This window comes from Carassius auratus, chromosome 4 (genome assembly GCF_003368295.1).
Source record: "Carassius auratus strain Wakin chromosome 4, ASM336829v1, whole genome shotgun sequence".
NCBI classification, from domain to species: domain Eukaryota; kingdom Metazoa; phylum Chordata; class Actinopteri; order Cypriniformes; family Cyprinidae; genus Carassius; species Carassius auratus.
In genome coordinates this window covers 7,285,026-7,299,157 of record NC_039246.1, presented here as the reverse complement: position 1 = coordinate 7,299,157, position 14,132 = coordinate 7,285,026, and the positions used below count along the sequence as shown (strand labels likewise).

General features: G+C 38.1%; 1 protein-coding gene across 3 annotated transcripts in view; it reads right to left on the bottom strand.

The window, feature by feature from the left end:
• Positions 1 to 274: 274 nt before the first annotated feature.
• Positions 275 to 14,132, bottom strand: part of LOC113057423 (IQ motif and SEC7 domain-containing protein 3-like) — a 115,835-nt gene continuing 101,977 nt past the window's right edge. The window contains exons 12-14 of one of the 3 annotated variants that reach the window (XM_026224833.1): positions 10,536 to 10,628; positions 9,650 to 9,696; positions 275 to 4,327 (exon numbers count right to left, since the gene is read on the bottom strand). In XM_026224833.1, the coding sequence (XP_026080618.1) occupies positions 3,857 to 4,327; positions 9,650 to 9,696; positions 10,536 to 10,628 (611 nt within the window). In that variant the 3' untranslated portion in view covers positions 275 to 3,856. The remainder of the gene's footprint in view (positions 4,328 to 9,649; positions 9,697 to 10,535; positions 10,629 to 14,132) is intronic. The other 2 variants (XM_026224843.1, XM_026224853.1) reach the window with 2 other exon arrangements.

The window sequence follows — 14,132 nt, the reverse complement described above, 5'->3', positions numbered from 1 at the left end:
TGTCATTATTTACGCACACTCATATCTTGTATGCTATTATTTTGTACGCTGGAGATATTTTGAAGAACAACAGAGACATCTATGAAAACCAACACAAGCTCATTGGAAAAAATATTTGCCTTTACATACAATTCACAGCAGTTTACAGCTAAAATGGAACTACTGTAGTGGCTGTATAAAACCTACAACTGTTGTTGCTTTTCAGAAAAAATAAATAAAAATAAAATAATTATTACAGACCATGGAAGTAGACTAATAAACAGAAATTATTTCATTTTTTTTGTATATCTGTGTGTGGTTTTATGGGCGTTTTCTATATTATGTTAAACACAAGTCATTGATGCCTGTTGATAAAAGAGCTCAAAGACTAGTAGGAGCAGGCTAAACTGGCATGGTTGCTTAAAGGAAAGCTTTTTTATCTTATGTTTGTACACTATAAGTTAGATTTTTAGTAGAGTTCAGTAAAGGTGGTATGTTATTTCCAAATGCGACAGAGCATTAACCTTTTAGCCCCACTCACTGTACATCTGTTCATCTGTTTCGCAGAACATTTTATGTGCTGGACATTTTACTTTAAAAGTGCCACAAAACATAAAAGAACAACCTAATAACATTTTTAGAAATGTTGTCACATGCACATTTTTCGTATAAGTTTGGGTTGATGGAAAAATAGGAATAAAGTTACAATTATTGTGAGATATTACATGGTAATTCTGTCACACAAAGTCAGAATTGTATTTAATTTCTTACTATGACACACGGCAGGCTTCGATATGAAGTAGATTAAATAATGACATAATTCCAACTATTACCTTAAACGTATGGAAACAAAAGGATGCAATATTCATTAATTGGGACAGGATGGGCAGTTCGTGGTTTTTTGGAGCAGATTTTAAGAAGAGATGTATATATATGCGATTTGTTGATGTCCAGGTTGTGCAGTCGACTCATGTGTTGAGTTTCTCACCAATATATATGAAGCACCTGGTGTCAGTCATCCTAAATCATCACCATACATGGAAATAAAGACACAATGAGAAGAGGAAACAAAGATCAGATTGGGAGCTCCAAACAGCAGCAATATAATTATGAAACAATCATATAAGGAAACAGAGGAAATAGGACACACAGCTACTTATGACACGCCAATGGTGTTACGATAAATCCTAGTTTAAATTTTAAAGTCAACATGAAATCAAATTTATACACATTCCTGGCATCTGTGCCACTGAATTGGCTTTTCTTTTTGCCAGGTAATATTACCATGGCTGTGAGTGGCAATAGCCAAATAGCTTTTAGGCAATGTCAGATTTGCTCTCGAGGCGTAATATGATCTTTGGCCTCCGCGTCCCTTGGATTGCTGGTAAACCAGAATTTATGTCTGGCTCCACGATTCCATGGATGCAAAATAAGTGGTGAATTATGTTTCATGTTGACTTTAATTACTGTATGCTGATGACAACCATTATTAAAAATGGCTGGATTGTGGGTAGATAACATTTTTCAGAGCTAATTCATTGCTGCTTTATATGCTGATATATGATAGCTACATACAAGCTAAATAAAAATAAACCATTAATCAGTTCTCCATTCAGCTGATAACATCAGACCAAACCAGACAGACATTCATGTTAAAGTGTTCTGTGCCAACAATGTGCATCTCAATTGATGTTTCAAGTGTCACTTGGCTCTCGAAAAGCTTCAGAGTTTTAGGAGTCAAACGGCAGAGATAGTTGGATGGTGCTGAAGGGTGTCTCTTGGGTGTTTTATATAGTTGTGGGTATTGATGAAGGAATAACACTATGAGACCATGTTACATTGTCTGAGTCATGTGATGACAGTGATGACACATTCTGTCATCTTTTCACAGAAAGTCAGACAAACACATATTGTGTCCAAAGATGGTTGCTGGGATCAAGTGGCCTTTTCCCAAAGGCCTTATATGTTCCAAGTTGCTACATAAAGTTCAAGTACAAGCATTAAAAGATCTCAGTCTTCTTTCAGGTACTCTCTGAAATTCCTGAGCATGTGAACAATAACCATTCACTAGCTGTGACTGGCTCTTTTTTTCTGTCATTGAGCCATGATACATTGCCACATATTAAAGGTCCATTCACATGACTCATGTCAGGGCGTTAAAACAACTTTGAACTTGAAAAACTAAAGAATATTTACGAGGTTGCTAAGTAGTAAATAGTGAACTTAGTGAAAGCCAATGGTGGAAATAACACATATTTGAGCTTTAAACAGGATAAAAGTCCCACTCTTTGCACCGCTACATCAGACTGCTGGCATTTTAGCTATTTCACTACCTAGTTAGCACAACGGCAACATTGTGTGTCTCATTCACTAACCACCCAAAATCAAGATTAAATGTTCTCTGTATGAACTGATTTAGTGCCATGTGCATCTAAATTAATGTAATTATTTCCTTCAATTTTATCCAATTGATGCTTTTCATAGAATGCGAGTACTTTTTGAAAAAGTTCATGCTATATACATTTCTAGAGATCAAGGCTGCCTATAATATCGCCATAGTGATGATCAAACCATGGTGAGGGGAGTCATAACTGGCCATTTATTCTTAATCAGTCAACTGGAGTCAATTTAGTCCTCTGAATCACTTTTTAAAAGCAATGAAGTGCTGAAGCATACCATATTGTGGAAGTCCGCTGGTAACATTGTGGCATCAAAAAATAGTATCGAATCCATTTTTTTGTAATGTTTATGCCAAGGTACTATAGCAATTGAGGCAGCACATGCAGATAAATACCCCTCCCCCCAAAAAAAGTCAAGATATGCCTTTTGAGGTTGTATTATACAATGTTTCTCATCTTTCTTGTTTTCATTTCTGCATTAGCACTGCTCACATGAAGATAAGTCATGCAAATTTACTGATACTCACTGGTTATATTTGAAAAGATCAGGAGCAAATGAGGTCAAAGTTTAAATCATCTTAATTCTGAGAGTCATGCTGTAACGTATGACCTGTGCGCCAACACATTGGGGAATGTTGACGTGAGTCATGTGAAAAAGCCTCAATACTTTCTACATTCTCAATTTATGTATATCCATTAAAATTAGTGACATAAAAGACGCTTTCAAAGACAGGTGATTTGGAAGTAATTCACATTTCACAGGAATACAACATCGGCCACATAAGAAGTGGGGGAAGAAACAGTTTGTGGCTAATGGTACCGCTTAAAAGGTTTTCTTTTTCTTTTCTTTTTCTTCTTTTTTTTTATGTCTATGTACCTAGAGGGAATCTAAATGATCGCTGATATAAGCACAAATGTTTGCTCTAGCCCTAAGCGTTCCAACAGGGCAAAAAGTCCACGGTGGAAGGAGTCCTCATTTTGGCACGTATATCATTTTCCAGTCAAAAGCATACACACACACACACTAAATAGACTCATCAGTAGGATAATAAAAGCCAAAAAGGGTGATTTTGCACATAATACAAGCTCCCACACAAAAGCAAGTGTCGGTGGAATTGAAACGAATGTTGTCGGGTGCCAAATTTTTCGTGAAATCATTTTGTCTATAAGAAAATGCACCAGAGAAATCCTGTCAAGAACAAGTACTCAACGATATAACCTCAGAGAGTGTCCAGAAAGACGAAAAATGTTATAGAAATTTGTTAAAACTACATAACATTTCAAAATACACAGCAAGTAGGTAAATTGTATTTTCTTATTGGTTGTTTCATATATCTGCAAATTCAAGAAATGTCTCTTACCGTAAATATATGCATATAGACAGCATTTTTTCATTATATTTCTTTTATATATATACATATGTAGATAAATACTCTCAAAAGTGCGCCTGGAGTGTTTTATAGTTATCAGTTTGAACTCTACATCAGGCTATGAGAGCCACTTGGGGTCCTCTGCAGTGCAAGACGGGGATCAGGGGGTATATACTGGTGTGGGTGGTTATATGGTGGTGGAGGTGGAGGCAAGGGAGGTTGTGAACTATCATTGTTTCCCCCCTGGTTGCCTCCGCCATTGGGTGCGCGAACTGGTGTGGAGACGACAGACTGGATGAGCTGGTGATGAGTGGGGCTCTGGCTGAGGTACGCTTCCATGCGTCCGTGACCGCCTTGGTCCAAAACGATGACCTTGACGATTTGCTGGCACTGGATAAGCGTGTCGGGTCGTATCTCGGCAAGGGCCACGGGCTGGTAGGAGTGTGAGGGTGTGGGGCTGGCGCATTGCAATGGAGGCTGCTGGAAGAGCTCCCTCTGGCGGTTGAGAAGGGCGGTGCTCTCAGGGCTCTGCGGTGCCGCGTTGAGCTGGTACGTCTGAAGCCTGTTGTGAATTGACACCTAGTTTAGAAAACAGTCAGAGATAGCATCATATGTTATAAGACTGTTCTCCTTCTACTGCCATCAGCCCTCCGGTGAACACACATCACAAGAGACATGCGCAAAGTGTTGCCTGTGGACGTGGCACAAGGGGTTTGCTCGGTGTCTTGTGACTCGGAAAGAGGGTGGGAAGCTGGAATCGGGTATGCAGATGTGAAGGGTTTCGGGGACCTTGTGTTTGTGACTATAAGGTGCGTGGTGGTTATTAAGAGGACACTGAGGGCCCCTGTGTCTCCCTTGGAAACCACTAGAGCATTACGGGGATAGAGAATGAAGAACACTTCAGGGAAGAAGGGAGACGAGAAAGGGTGGGACAGGTTAAACAATGGGAAGGGGGGTAATTGGACAACTACAGACGATACACTGCCATCAATGCAAAAAAGCATGCCATCAATTTTTCTCATAAGGTTCGGGACTTAAAGGGATAGTTCACCCAAAAATTAAAACTTTATATTTATCGGCTTACCCCAGGGCATCCCAGATGTAGGGGACTTTGTTTCTTCATTAGAACACAAACAAAGGTTTTTAACTCAAACTGTTGCAGTCAGTAAGGTATATAATGGAAGTGAATGGGAATCACAGCTTTGAGAGTCTAAAAAACATACACAAACAAAACCAAATTAAACCCTGTAGCTTGTGACCATACATTGATGTGACTTATGAGTGCATTACCGCCACCTATCTCTCAAATAGACAATTGACACTCTATCTACAATCAATGTCAATGGTCCATTTGAGAGATAGGTGGCAGTAATGCACTTATAAGTCTGCAATATACAGTAAAGCAAAAAGAAGAGGAAGACACGTCACATGCCAGCTGAAGAAGAAGAAGCAAACATGCTCAGGACAGTTCGGACATTCAGTGATTCCCATTCACTTCCATTATATGACTGACAGACTTAAGAAACAAAGTCGCCTAAATCTTGGATGCCCTAGGGGTAAGCAGATAAACATAACATTTTCATTTTTGGGTGAAGTATTGTTTTAAAGGGTTAGCTCACCAAAAAATTCAAATTCTGTCATTAATTACTTACCGTCATGTTATTCCAAATCCATAAGACGTTCGCTTATCTTCATCAAATTAAGATCTTTTTGATGAAATCGGAGAGCTCTCTGGCCCTCCACAGCAGAGCTCTTTGACCCTTAGACTGAAATGTTCCCATACCCAGAAATGTATAAGGACATTGATAAAACAGTCCGTGTGACATCAGTGGCCCAACTTCAAATTTTGCAAAGCTATGAAAATACTTTTTGTGCGCAAATATTACAAAATTAAACATTTGTTCAACAATTCTTCTCCTCGAGTTACCATATTCCGCCATTTTTGAGAGTAGCGTGACACATATTCAATGCGTAATCAGCATTGTTTATGTTCAGGAGAACGTGTTACATTTTTTATTATTGAATAAATTATCTAATTTTTGTTTTCTTTTTGCAAAGCTACGAGAATACTTTTTATACACAATTTAAGTTGATCTTCGGATGTCACATGGACTGTTTTACCAATATCCTTGGAAACCCTGGAAACATTTAATTTCATTCATCAAAGATATCTTAATTTGTGTTCCGAAGATGAATGTAGGTCTTACAGATTCAGAATAACATGAGGGTGAGTAATTTATGACAGCATTTTCATTTTTGCGTGAACTAACCCTTTAAACCAGAGTTTGCCTGGATTTGCCAACAACTCCCTCTCTCTCTTCCTAATCGTCTCCTAGGCTCTAATAATGGCACATATCCACAATTGTCTGTGAGATACTTCCACTGCCTCCGGTTTTGATGTCTTTGAGGAGTGATGAACATAGTTCATAGCTCAAAGTTAGTTAATCTAGTTCGGTCTCAGGATAGATACTGGCAATTGAGGGTTGGCTTGATGGCTAAAGTGAGGGCACTTTCCTCTGAATCAATCTTCCTGGTTGATTTTTGGAGATAGGGAGCAAATTGACTGATGGTGCACCACTTTGTCTGAGACTGGAGGGATTTCATTTGGGTTAAAAAATTTGTTGACGACATCATAAGATTCTAGTAAGGAAATTAAATACAATGGATTATGAAATTTATAATGAAGTTTTGAAAGACTTGTGGCTTTAGCTACACTCTATTTCTAAACTCATATCTTTCATCAACACATTTTTAAATACATTTAAAAAATATGTTTTTAATATTTTTATTTTTGTTTTTATGTTTGAGCTTATATATCTCTATTATCATAACAGTCTGAGTGATTCTGATTCCTGAACAGTAAACTTTAAAGTGTCAGCTTTGTGAACATATGTTGAATATGTATCTAGTCAGAAAGAATCATGAGCAGAAACCTTTTTATTTTGGGTATGTCATTTCTGTCTCCATGCCAAAAAAGGAGGTGCCTAGAAAGGGGTTAAAAAAGCTAATTATAAGTTTATTGAGGCAAAAGTCATTGTGACGAGTTGGGCGTGCCGAGAGCTGGGGGAATAGAGCGAGGCCGGTGGAGTTAATGATGATAAGTGACACCTGCACCACTGGAGTCCCATGGAGCAGCTCAGGAAGGATAAAAGGAGGGGTGACGATAGTGCAAGGCGAGAGAGGACTAGGCTTGGACTATTTTATGTTGTTTTGGTTCTGTTTGTGTGCAGCAGTCACGCTATTTTCAGCTTTGTGTTAATTTTATTATTACAGTTTTGTTTAAATGTACGCCGGTCCCCGCCTCCTTCTTCCTGATGTACTAGCTTTGTTACAGTCATTAGTTAATGGTTTGATAGTTGTGAGAATTGGACCTTAAAATAAAGTGTGACCAATGTTACAATTTGCTAATTGTAGGTGCAAGCTTTTAACATTTCAATTTGTCTGATGAATCCATAAAGCCCTGAAAAAAAGAAAAGTCTATGCAGTGCAGACAACTGTTAGAATGACAGTATTTACACAACTATCAATACTTTGTTGAACAATCACCAAGCAAAACTTAATTTTGTTGAATGTTGCATTGGTAATTTAAGGAGAAAATGTAACACGTAAGCCAAACATGGTGAGGTCAAAGTGCCTGAATAATTTTTGGTCCCATTTATTTATTTTTTTTTAATTTTTTTTTAGCAATTACACTAGTACTCCACTGTATGAAGAATTTTTGGGTATAATATGTCACAGTTCGGTTTATTTTGCTATACTCACTTACATGAACTATATTGTCCTTCACCTACTAGTAAAACAATACATATAGTAATTGTTGGTTTGACTGCATTAATACTTGTTGAAACTACTACTAGTAATTCAGTCAAGAGCAGTGAGTGGTTTTCTTTCTTTCATTTTATTGGATTAAGATTACAGCAGCTAGTAGCTACGTGAGGTCACTTAAAGAGGCATTGAATGCATACAATATAATACACATTAAATTTTTTCCCAACTGTTTACTTTCACTTAAGACATAACCAACAGTTTTTTTTTTTTTAACATACTTTCCAAGACTGGTATTTTGTTATATTTTGTATGTATTTGTCGGTAGAGCAAAAAGAGGCAAGTTCAAGCGTTTTGAGACACGTCTCTGAGTCTGCGCAAGTCCTGAACACCAGAATACCGCGGGTGCTGAATTGGGCTCTTTCACATCCTTTTCTGTTTGTTTAAACTGCGATTTATATTTGTTTGTTCAGGTGCAGGAGGAACTTCGAGGATAACTTCGCAAAGGAGGGCTCGGTTCAATGTTGCTGTCCACAAATTGCGGCTGTCTGTGTGCTCACCAAAACATAACGTGCGAGTAACCAACTACTCAGTTTAGCTTTTCCACGTCTTGTGTTTGAATGCTTTACACTCTTTTAAATGTTAAATTGGCAAGTGGCAAGGCTTAAAAACTTGAAAATTATAAGCTTTTGTGATAAAACGCTGCAGTGGCCCATCAACTGTCCTTAGCAAAGTTAGCAACTTTGTTGGCTGCAATACATTTTCCCATTGCCAACCAAGTTGCTAACAGGTTAGCAACTGTGCTTTTGGGAAACGCACCCCTGATCGTCTTTTTAGACTGGCCACAGCCAGATGGTCGAGATCGCCAGGGGCCCCCACTCAGCCGTTGGCCCCTATAATCGTCACCACCTTTCACCCCACTAATGGTGGCCCTGTAAATGACATACTGCAAACTGCTGTTAAATTATTAAATATTAATGCCTTCTACATAAAAGTGAGTATGCTGAAGCTCAGAAACCCTCCAGCACACTTCAGCTGCCATTTTTTCCTTCTCTTCTCAATGTCTGTGTCCATCTTGGCACACTTTTCAGGTCATGTCCCTCCAGCCTTACATCCTCTGTCCAGCTAGCGATACTGCCATGTTTAAACGGGAAGGTGGCTCAACTAGTCTATAGTAGTTGGACACCTTGATTCTCTCTCTCTCTCTTTCCCTCTTACTCTTTCCGGATATGGCTGGCATTTCTTCTGACCCCTCTGCTGCCTGCGATGTGTTCCGACAGCCCGTGCCCTTCAGGGGTTCGCAGGGTGCTGACATTTACATGTGGCATGATTAAGGTGAGGGTTTTCAGTGCCAGACAGGAAGTCGCTGCCACTCTGATCATGTTCAGGCTATGAGCAGTCCACTAATGTGCTACATCTAATGATAGCAGAACTGAAATTTGCCTGCTAAGCAAAACATGCAGACAGGGCTGGTGGATTTAGAACAAATAAGGGTTTCTCTCTCTCTCTCTCTCTCTCTCTTTGTAACACTTTATTTAAAAAAACAATTCTCACTAACAACTAATTGCCAATTAGCATGCATTTTAGCACCTATTAATGCTTTTTACTCTGAACTGTAATAAATATATTTTGTTTTATTTCAGGTTTATTTCAACTGATGAATTTGTTTTTATATAGTTTTACTTTTATGCATGCATAGACTTTGTTGAAATGCTCCACTAAAATGGAAAGCTTATATATAATTTCTAATCTCTTCTATCCGCTGTCTGCTGAACCTTTTTTTTTTTTTTTCTGATCATCAGCAAGGTAAAAACATGTATGCATTTTTTTGTTTCGATAATTCTCTTCCACAATGCAAAGTTAATTTTAGAGCAAGGGACTACTGTGCACAGATGAGTTTTACCTCCAAGGGGCTGCTGTCCTCTTTGGGTTGGGCGGAGATAATGTTTAGAATGAATTTAGGAGAAGTGGAAGGTTGTCTTGTTGAGGACACTGCGTTTTCACTCCAGCAGGAACATATGGCTGTTGTAGATTGTTAATTCCTGTTCACTAGCTTTACGTGTCCTATAAACTGTGAGCTACTGATGGATGCTAGGGGTCTGTAGGGACTTACCTGCAAGGACACTGAGCTCTTACCTCTACTGCATTATGTCCGCTCTGTGATGCGCTCATTTCCTGTTTTCCTAAGCAAAAAAAAAAATCAGAGTACAAATCAGACTAAAGATTAAAAAAAATGGGTGAATATAATACCTTGAATGATAGTTTAAGTAAATATGCTTGAAATTATGTTTATAAAATCACATACAAAATTCAAATTCTGTAAAAAAATAACTTCTGTCATGACAGCTCTCAGAGGGATCGGCGTGGTAATGTACATGATAATGTTAATGTGTTTGGTCTTGGTGGAATAAATCTGCTACGCTGCTACAGAAGAGGAAGTACCCTGACATGTTGCTGCCAGTACATCCTCAACACGCTGCTGATAAGCATGTAAGAAATCCTGCTGCACATATAGCGTACATGAAATAACCCCTATATACAGAAGAACATACATGAATCACCCCATGGAGATCTATACAGGTGGAGCTGGGGAAGGTGGAGGGTTTCTGAAAAACGCTGAAACTGCTACAGCAAGCATTAGCAAATTAGTATTTCAATGTTGAACAGCGAACTCACTGAACCAATATGCTGCGCCATGTGATGATGTCATTGTGTCAGATTGAGTTTGACCTAATGGACTGCTCCATCTAGAGTTCCATGCCATAACTTATGGTACATATGAAAATGTTTCTGTGAGATTCACCCAAGCATGACTGAGGAAATAAATAAATAAATAAATAAAGCCAGCAAGCACAAGCAACTTCGCTTAAATTCTCTGTATTGTTTGGTACTGAACTTTTAATAATACTTTTACATTTACTTTATAGCTGGGAGTCAAACCTGCTTTTTAAATACCTAAATGGATATTGAATGCCAATCATTTGAAATACAGCAAATAGATGTGTTTCTGACTGCATTTTACCTGAAGGAGAACCTTGTCTTCCCTTCAACTCAAGCTGAGTCCCGTTATTCTTGATGGAGTGGGTTTTGGCTCCCTGTTGTTTCTCTAACTCCCCTAAAAAGACAGTGAAAAGAGACCAGGCGAGGTTTAAGTATATGCCACACACATACAACAGCATGCTCAAATCCTCTAAACCTTGAGTCATCCGTTTCCAAACAGCAAAGCTCCAAATCACCATACTTACACTCAGGGTTTGATGATAATTGCCTGCCATTTCTAATCAGGCTACAAAAGAGCTTTTCCCTCTTCCAAAAGAATTGTGAGAAAGCTCAGGCTCTGCATTAGGACTCTTTTAGGGAAAATATGCCTTCTGATTTAATGAAGCAATAAGAAAGGACTAAGCCCTGATAAAAACCTGTGAGTGCACAAAGAATAGCTGACAACCAATCACCCGGATACTAAAACGCAGTGTGCTACCTAATTAAACGTATTTATTACAGTAGTCAGTTCAAGGATAAAAGGAGGAGGAAATGTGTCCTCTTTTATTCCAGAGAACTGAAAAGGTGTGCATACAAATTGATAAAAAAAAAATAATAATTATATTTATATATATATATATATATATATATATATATATATATATATATATATATATATATATATATATATATATATATATATTACACACACACACCTCTTTTTTTTCCAAACTTTACACTCAAATCCAAGAATTGCACACAAAAATTTTATTTTTTCTAACATCTCTTGCAAAACGAAGTACTAAATTCAAAATATCACAAACACATCTCGAAAGAAAACATTTGCATATTATTACATAATATTAATTCCTGTTAGATTGTTGTGTGTGAAATAGAAAATTGTGTGTTGTGTTTTGTAAAATTTATTTTATGCAATTAAAAAATTGAGTCAAAGTCCAAGAATTAGAGTATGGTTTTGCCGATTTGGTGTGTGATGTTTGAGTGTCAGGTTTCAGAAATTGTGTGAACAGTAAAGATTTTGTGTAAACAAAAAACAAACAATCAAAAAAAAAAATAAAAAAAATAATATATATATATATATATATATATATATATATATATATATATATATGAAATTGAAAAACGTTATTTAATATATTAAAAAAAAATGTTTTTATGTAATGACAGCAAGTCAAAAGAAATATAATTAGACCTGTCAGTTTACTGATAAATTTTGTGTGATAGATAAATAAACAAAATTCAGTTTTATTCCCTCTTTTATTTTACTCATGCACTCTTTTTTATGATATTAAAATTATTGTTGTATTTTGTTAATTCATGAGTTACTCTATTTTCATTATTATTAATATTAATAATAATAAAAAAAAAATTGTGTTAAAAAAATTTATACATCAAGTAGAAGTTGTCATCTTGGTCAATCCACATGTGTATGTGTGTTTTTAATTGTTTAGTTAAAAGTATTTAAGTTAGGGCTGCCAGTTTAACATGATAATTTATATATGTCAAACATTAAATGTTATTATAGGTTATTTATAAATATTATAGGTTTATAAAAATAAAAAAGTTACTTGTAACTCTCGTGTGTATGTATGTATTTATTTATTGTTTGTTTGTTTGATTGTTTGTTGTTCCATCAACCATTACTGATATTAAAAAGTATAATCAAATAAGGATAAACAAGTACTGTTATTTGGTCAATTTTGCCCCTCTATTCAATATATTTATTCTTGAAATATTATTTTACAAATATCATTTTATTTTTCTACATTTCTGTCATTTAGAAAGAGTAAATTTGATCCACAGCAAAACCCCTGGAGTCCCAGATTACCTGCCACAGTTTACACACATTAAGTGAAAATGAGGATTGTCTTTATTTGCAATTCTAAAATAAAGACAAAGACATGAAATGCAAGTAAAAGTATCAATGAACAAAGGCCTTTTTTCATCTATGGATTTTAAAGAGAAGTTCCTTTATGTGGAAAATAAAAGATGTGTGGCTGTGTAGATGACAGCTCTCAGTTCACCAACAGCTGTATTCCTGAAAGAGAGCAAAGGTGCTTATCTCTCTCTTCCCGGTGAAACTGCTGACACAGATACACTTACAGCACAAGACTTGCCTTGGACCCTTGCTCTCTCTAGCTCAGAATGTAATGAAAACCAACCGGCCTCAGCAGAATACATGCTTTGATGTCCACTGGCACTAAGCCCTTTCTTATCCTGTCTCTCTTTTTGTTTAGCTCCCTCATGGAAACCAAAAGGCATTTTTTTTCTGTTCCTGCCTCCATGTCTTTCCTTCTCAGTTCCTTCAGAGGATATTTGAAAGCCTGACAGCACTGTGTAAACGAAAATTTTTCATTTATTATAGAACATCAAAACAACTCAGTGAGAGAATGCACAGGGAAAGAAAATGTATACACACCATGTTTACAAAAATACAGTGCAAATAAACAGTAGAGCAGCTAAGACCGCAAAATGAGAATTATATTACACAAAAATTAACTAGTCCAGCAAGCAGCCTTCACATTTGCAAACAGAAGAACTGAAGGGTCGAAAAGTGGTGCATTCTGTTTTAACTTTTTAGGCTGTGTTTGTATATATTGTATATACATTTGGGTTGGCCCTGTCTCCCCGCATCTTTACGAAAGTCGCGGAAGAACTTTCTCTTAGGGAACGAGGTGTCCATATCCTCAACTACACCGACAACTGGCTGATTCAAGCTCACTCTCGAGCGTGGTTGTGCAGGCACAGGGACCTGGTGCTCAGACCGGCTGGGATCTCTTTTCTCGGTATGGAAATAGACTTGGTCACCATGTTTGCGTGGCTTAGGAACGAGCAAGCGCAGTCACTGCTGAATTGCCTGAGACAAATTGAGGGCAAGAGAGCGGTTCCGCTGAAACTGTTTCAGAGGCTTCTAGGGCATATGGCATCCGCGGCGGCAGTCATACCGATTGGGTTACTCCAAATGAGACCGCTTCAGCACTGGCCTTACGACCGAGTTCCGAGGTGGGCATGGCAACTGGGCATGCTCCGAGTGACCATAACTCCGGCCTGCCTCTGAACCTTCACCCCGTGGTTGGACCCTTCGTTTCTATGGGCCAGCGTGCCCCTAGAACCTGTGTCCAGACATGTTGTTGTTTCAACAGATGCCTCTGCCACGGGCTGGGTTGCCATGTGCAATGGCATGCTGCGTCAGGCTCCTGGGTGGGACCCCGACTTCAGTGGCATGTCAATTGCCTCGAGTTGCCAGCAGTACGGCTTGCTCTGCAGCGCTTTAGAGCCCTGCTGAAGAATAAGCACGTTCTGGTCCGTACAGACAACACTGTGACCGTAGCGTACATCAACCATCAGAGTGGTCTACGCTCCCGCCGCATGTCACAACTCTCTCACCATCTCCTCTTGTGGAGTGAGAAGCATCTAAGGTCACTTTGTGCCATTCACATCCTGGGCAGGCTCAGTTGTGCAGCTGACAAGTTCTCACGGCAGCAGTCTCACTCCGGGGAATCGAGACTCCACCCCCGGTCGTTTCAGCTGATTTGGGAACACTTCAGAGATACTCGGGTAGACCTGTTTGCCTCTCCAGAAAATTCCCACTGCCAGTTGTTTTACTCCCTGACCGAGG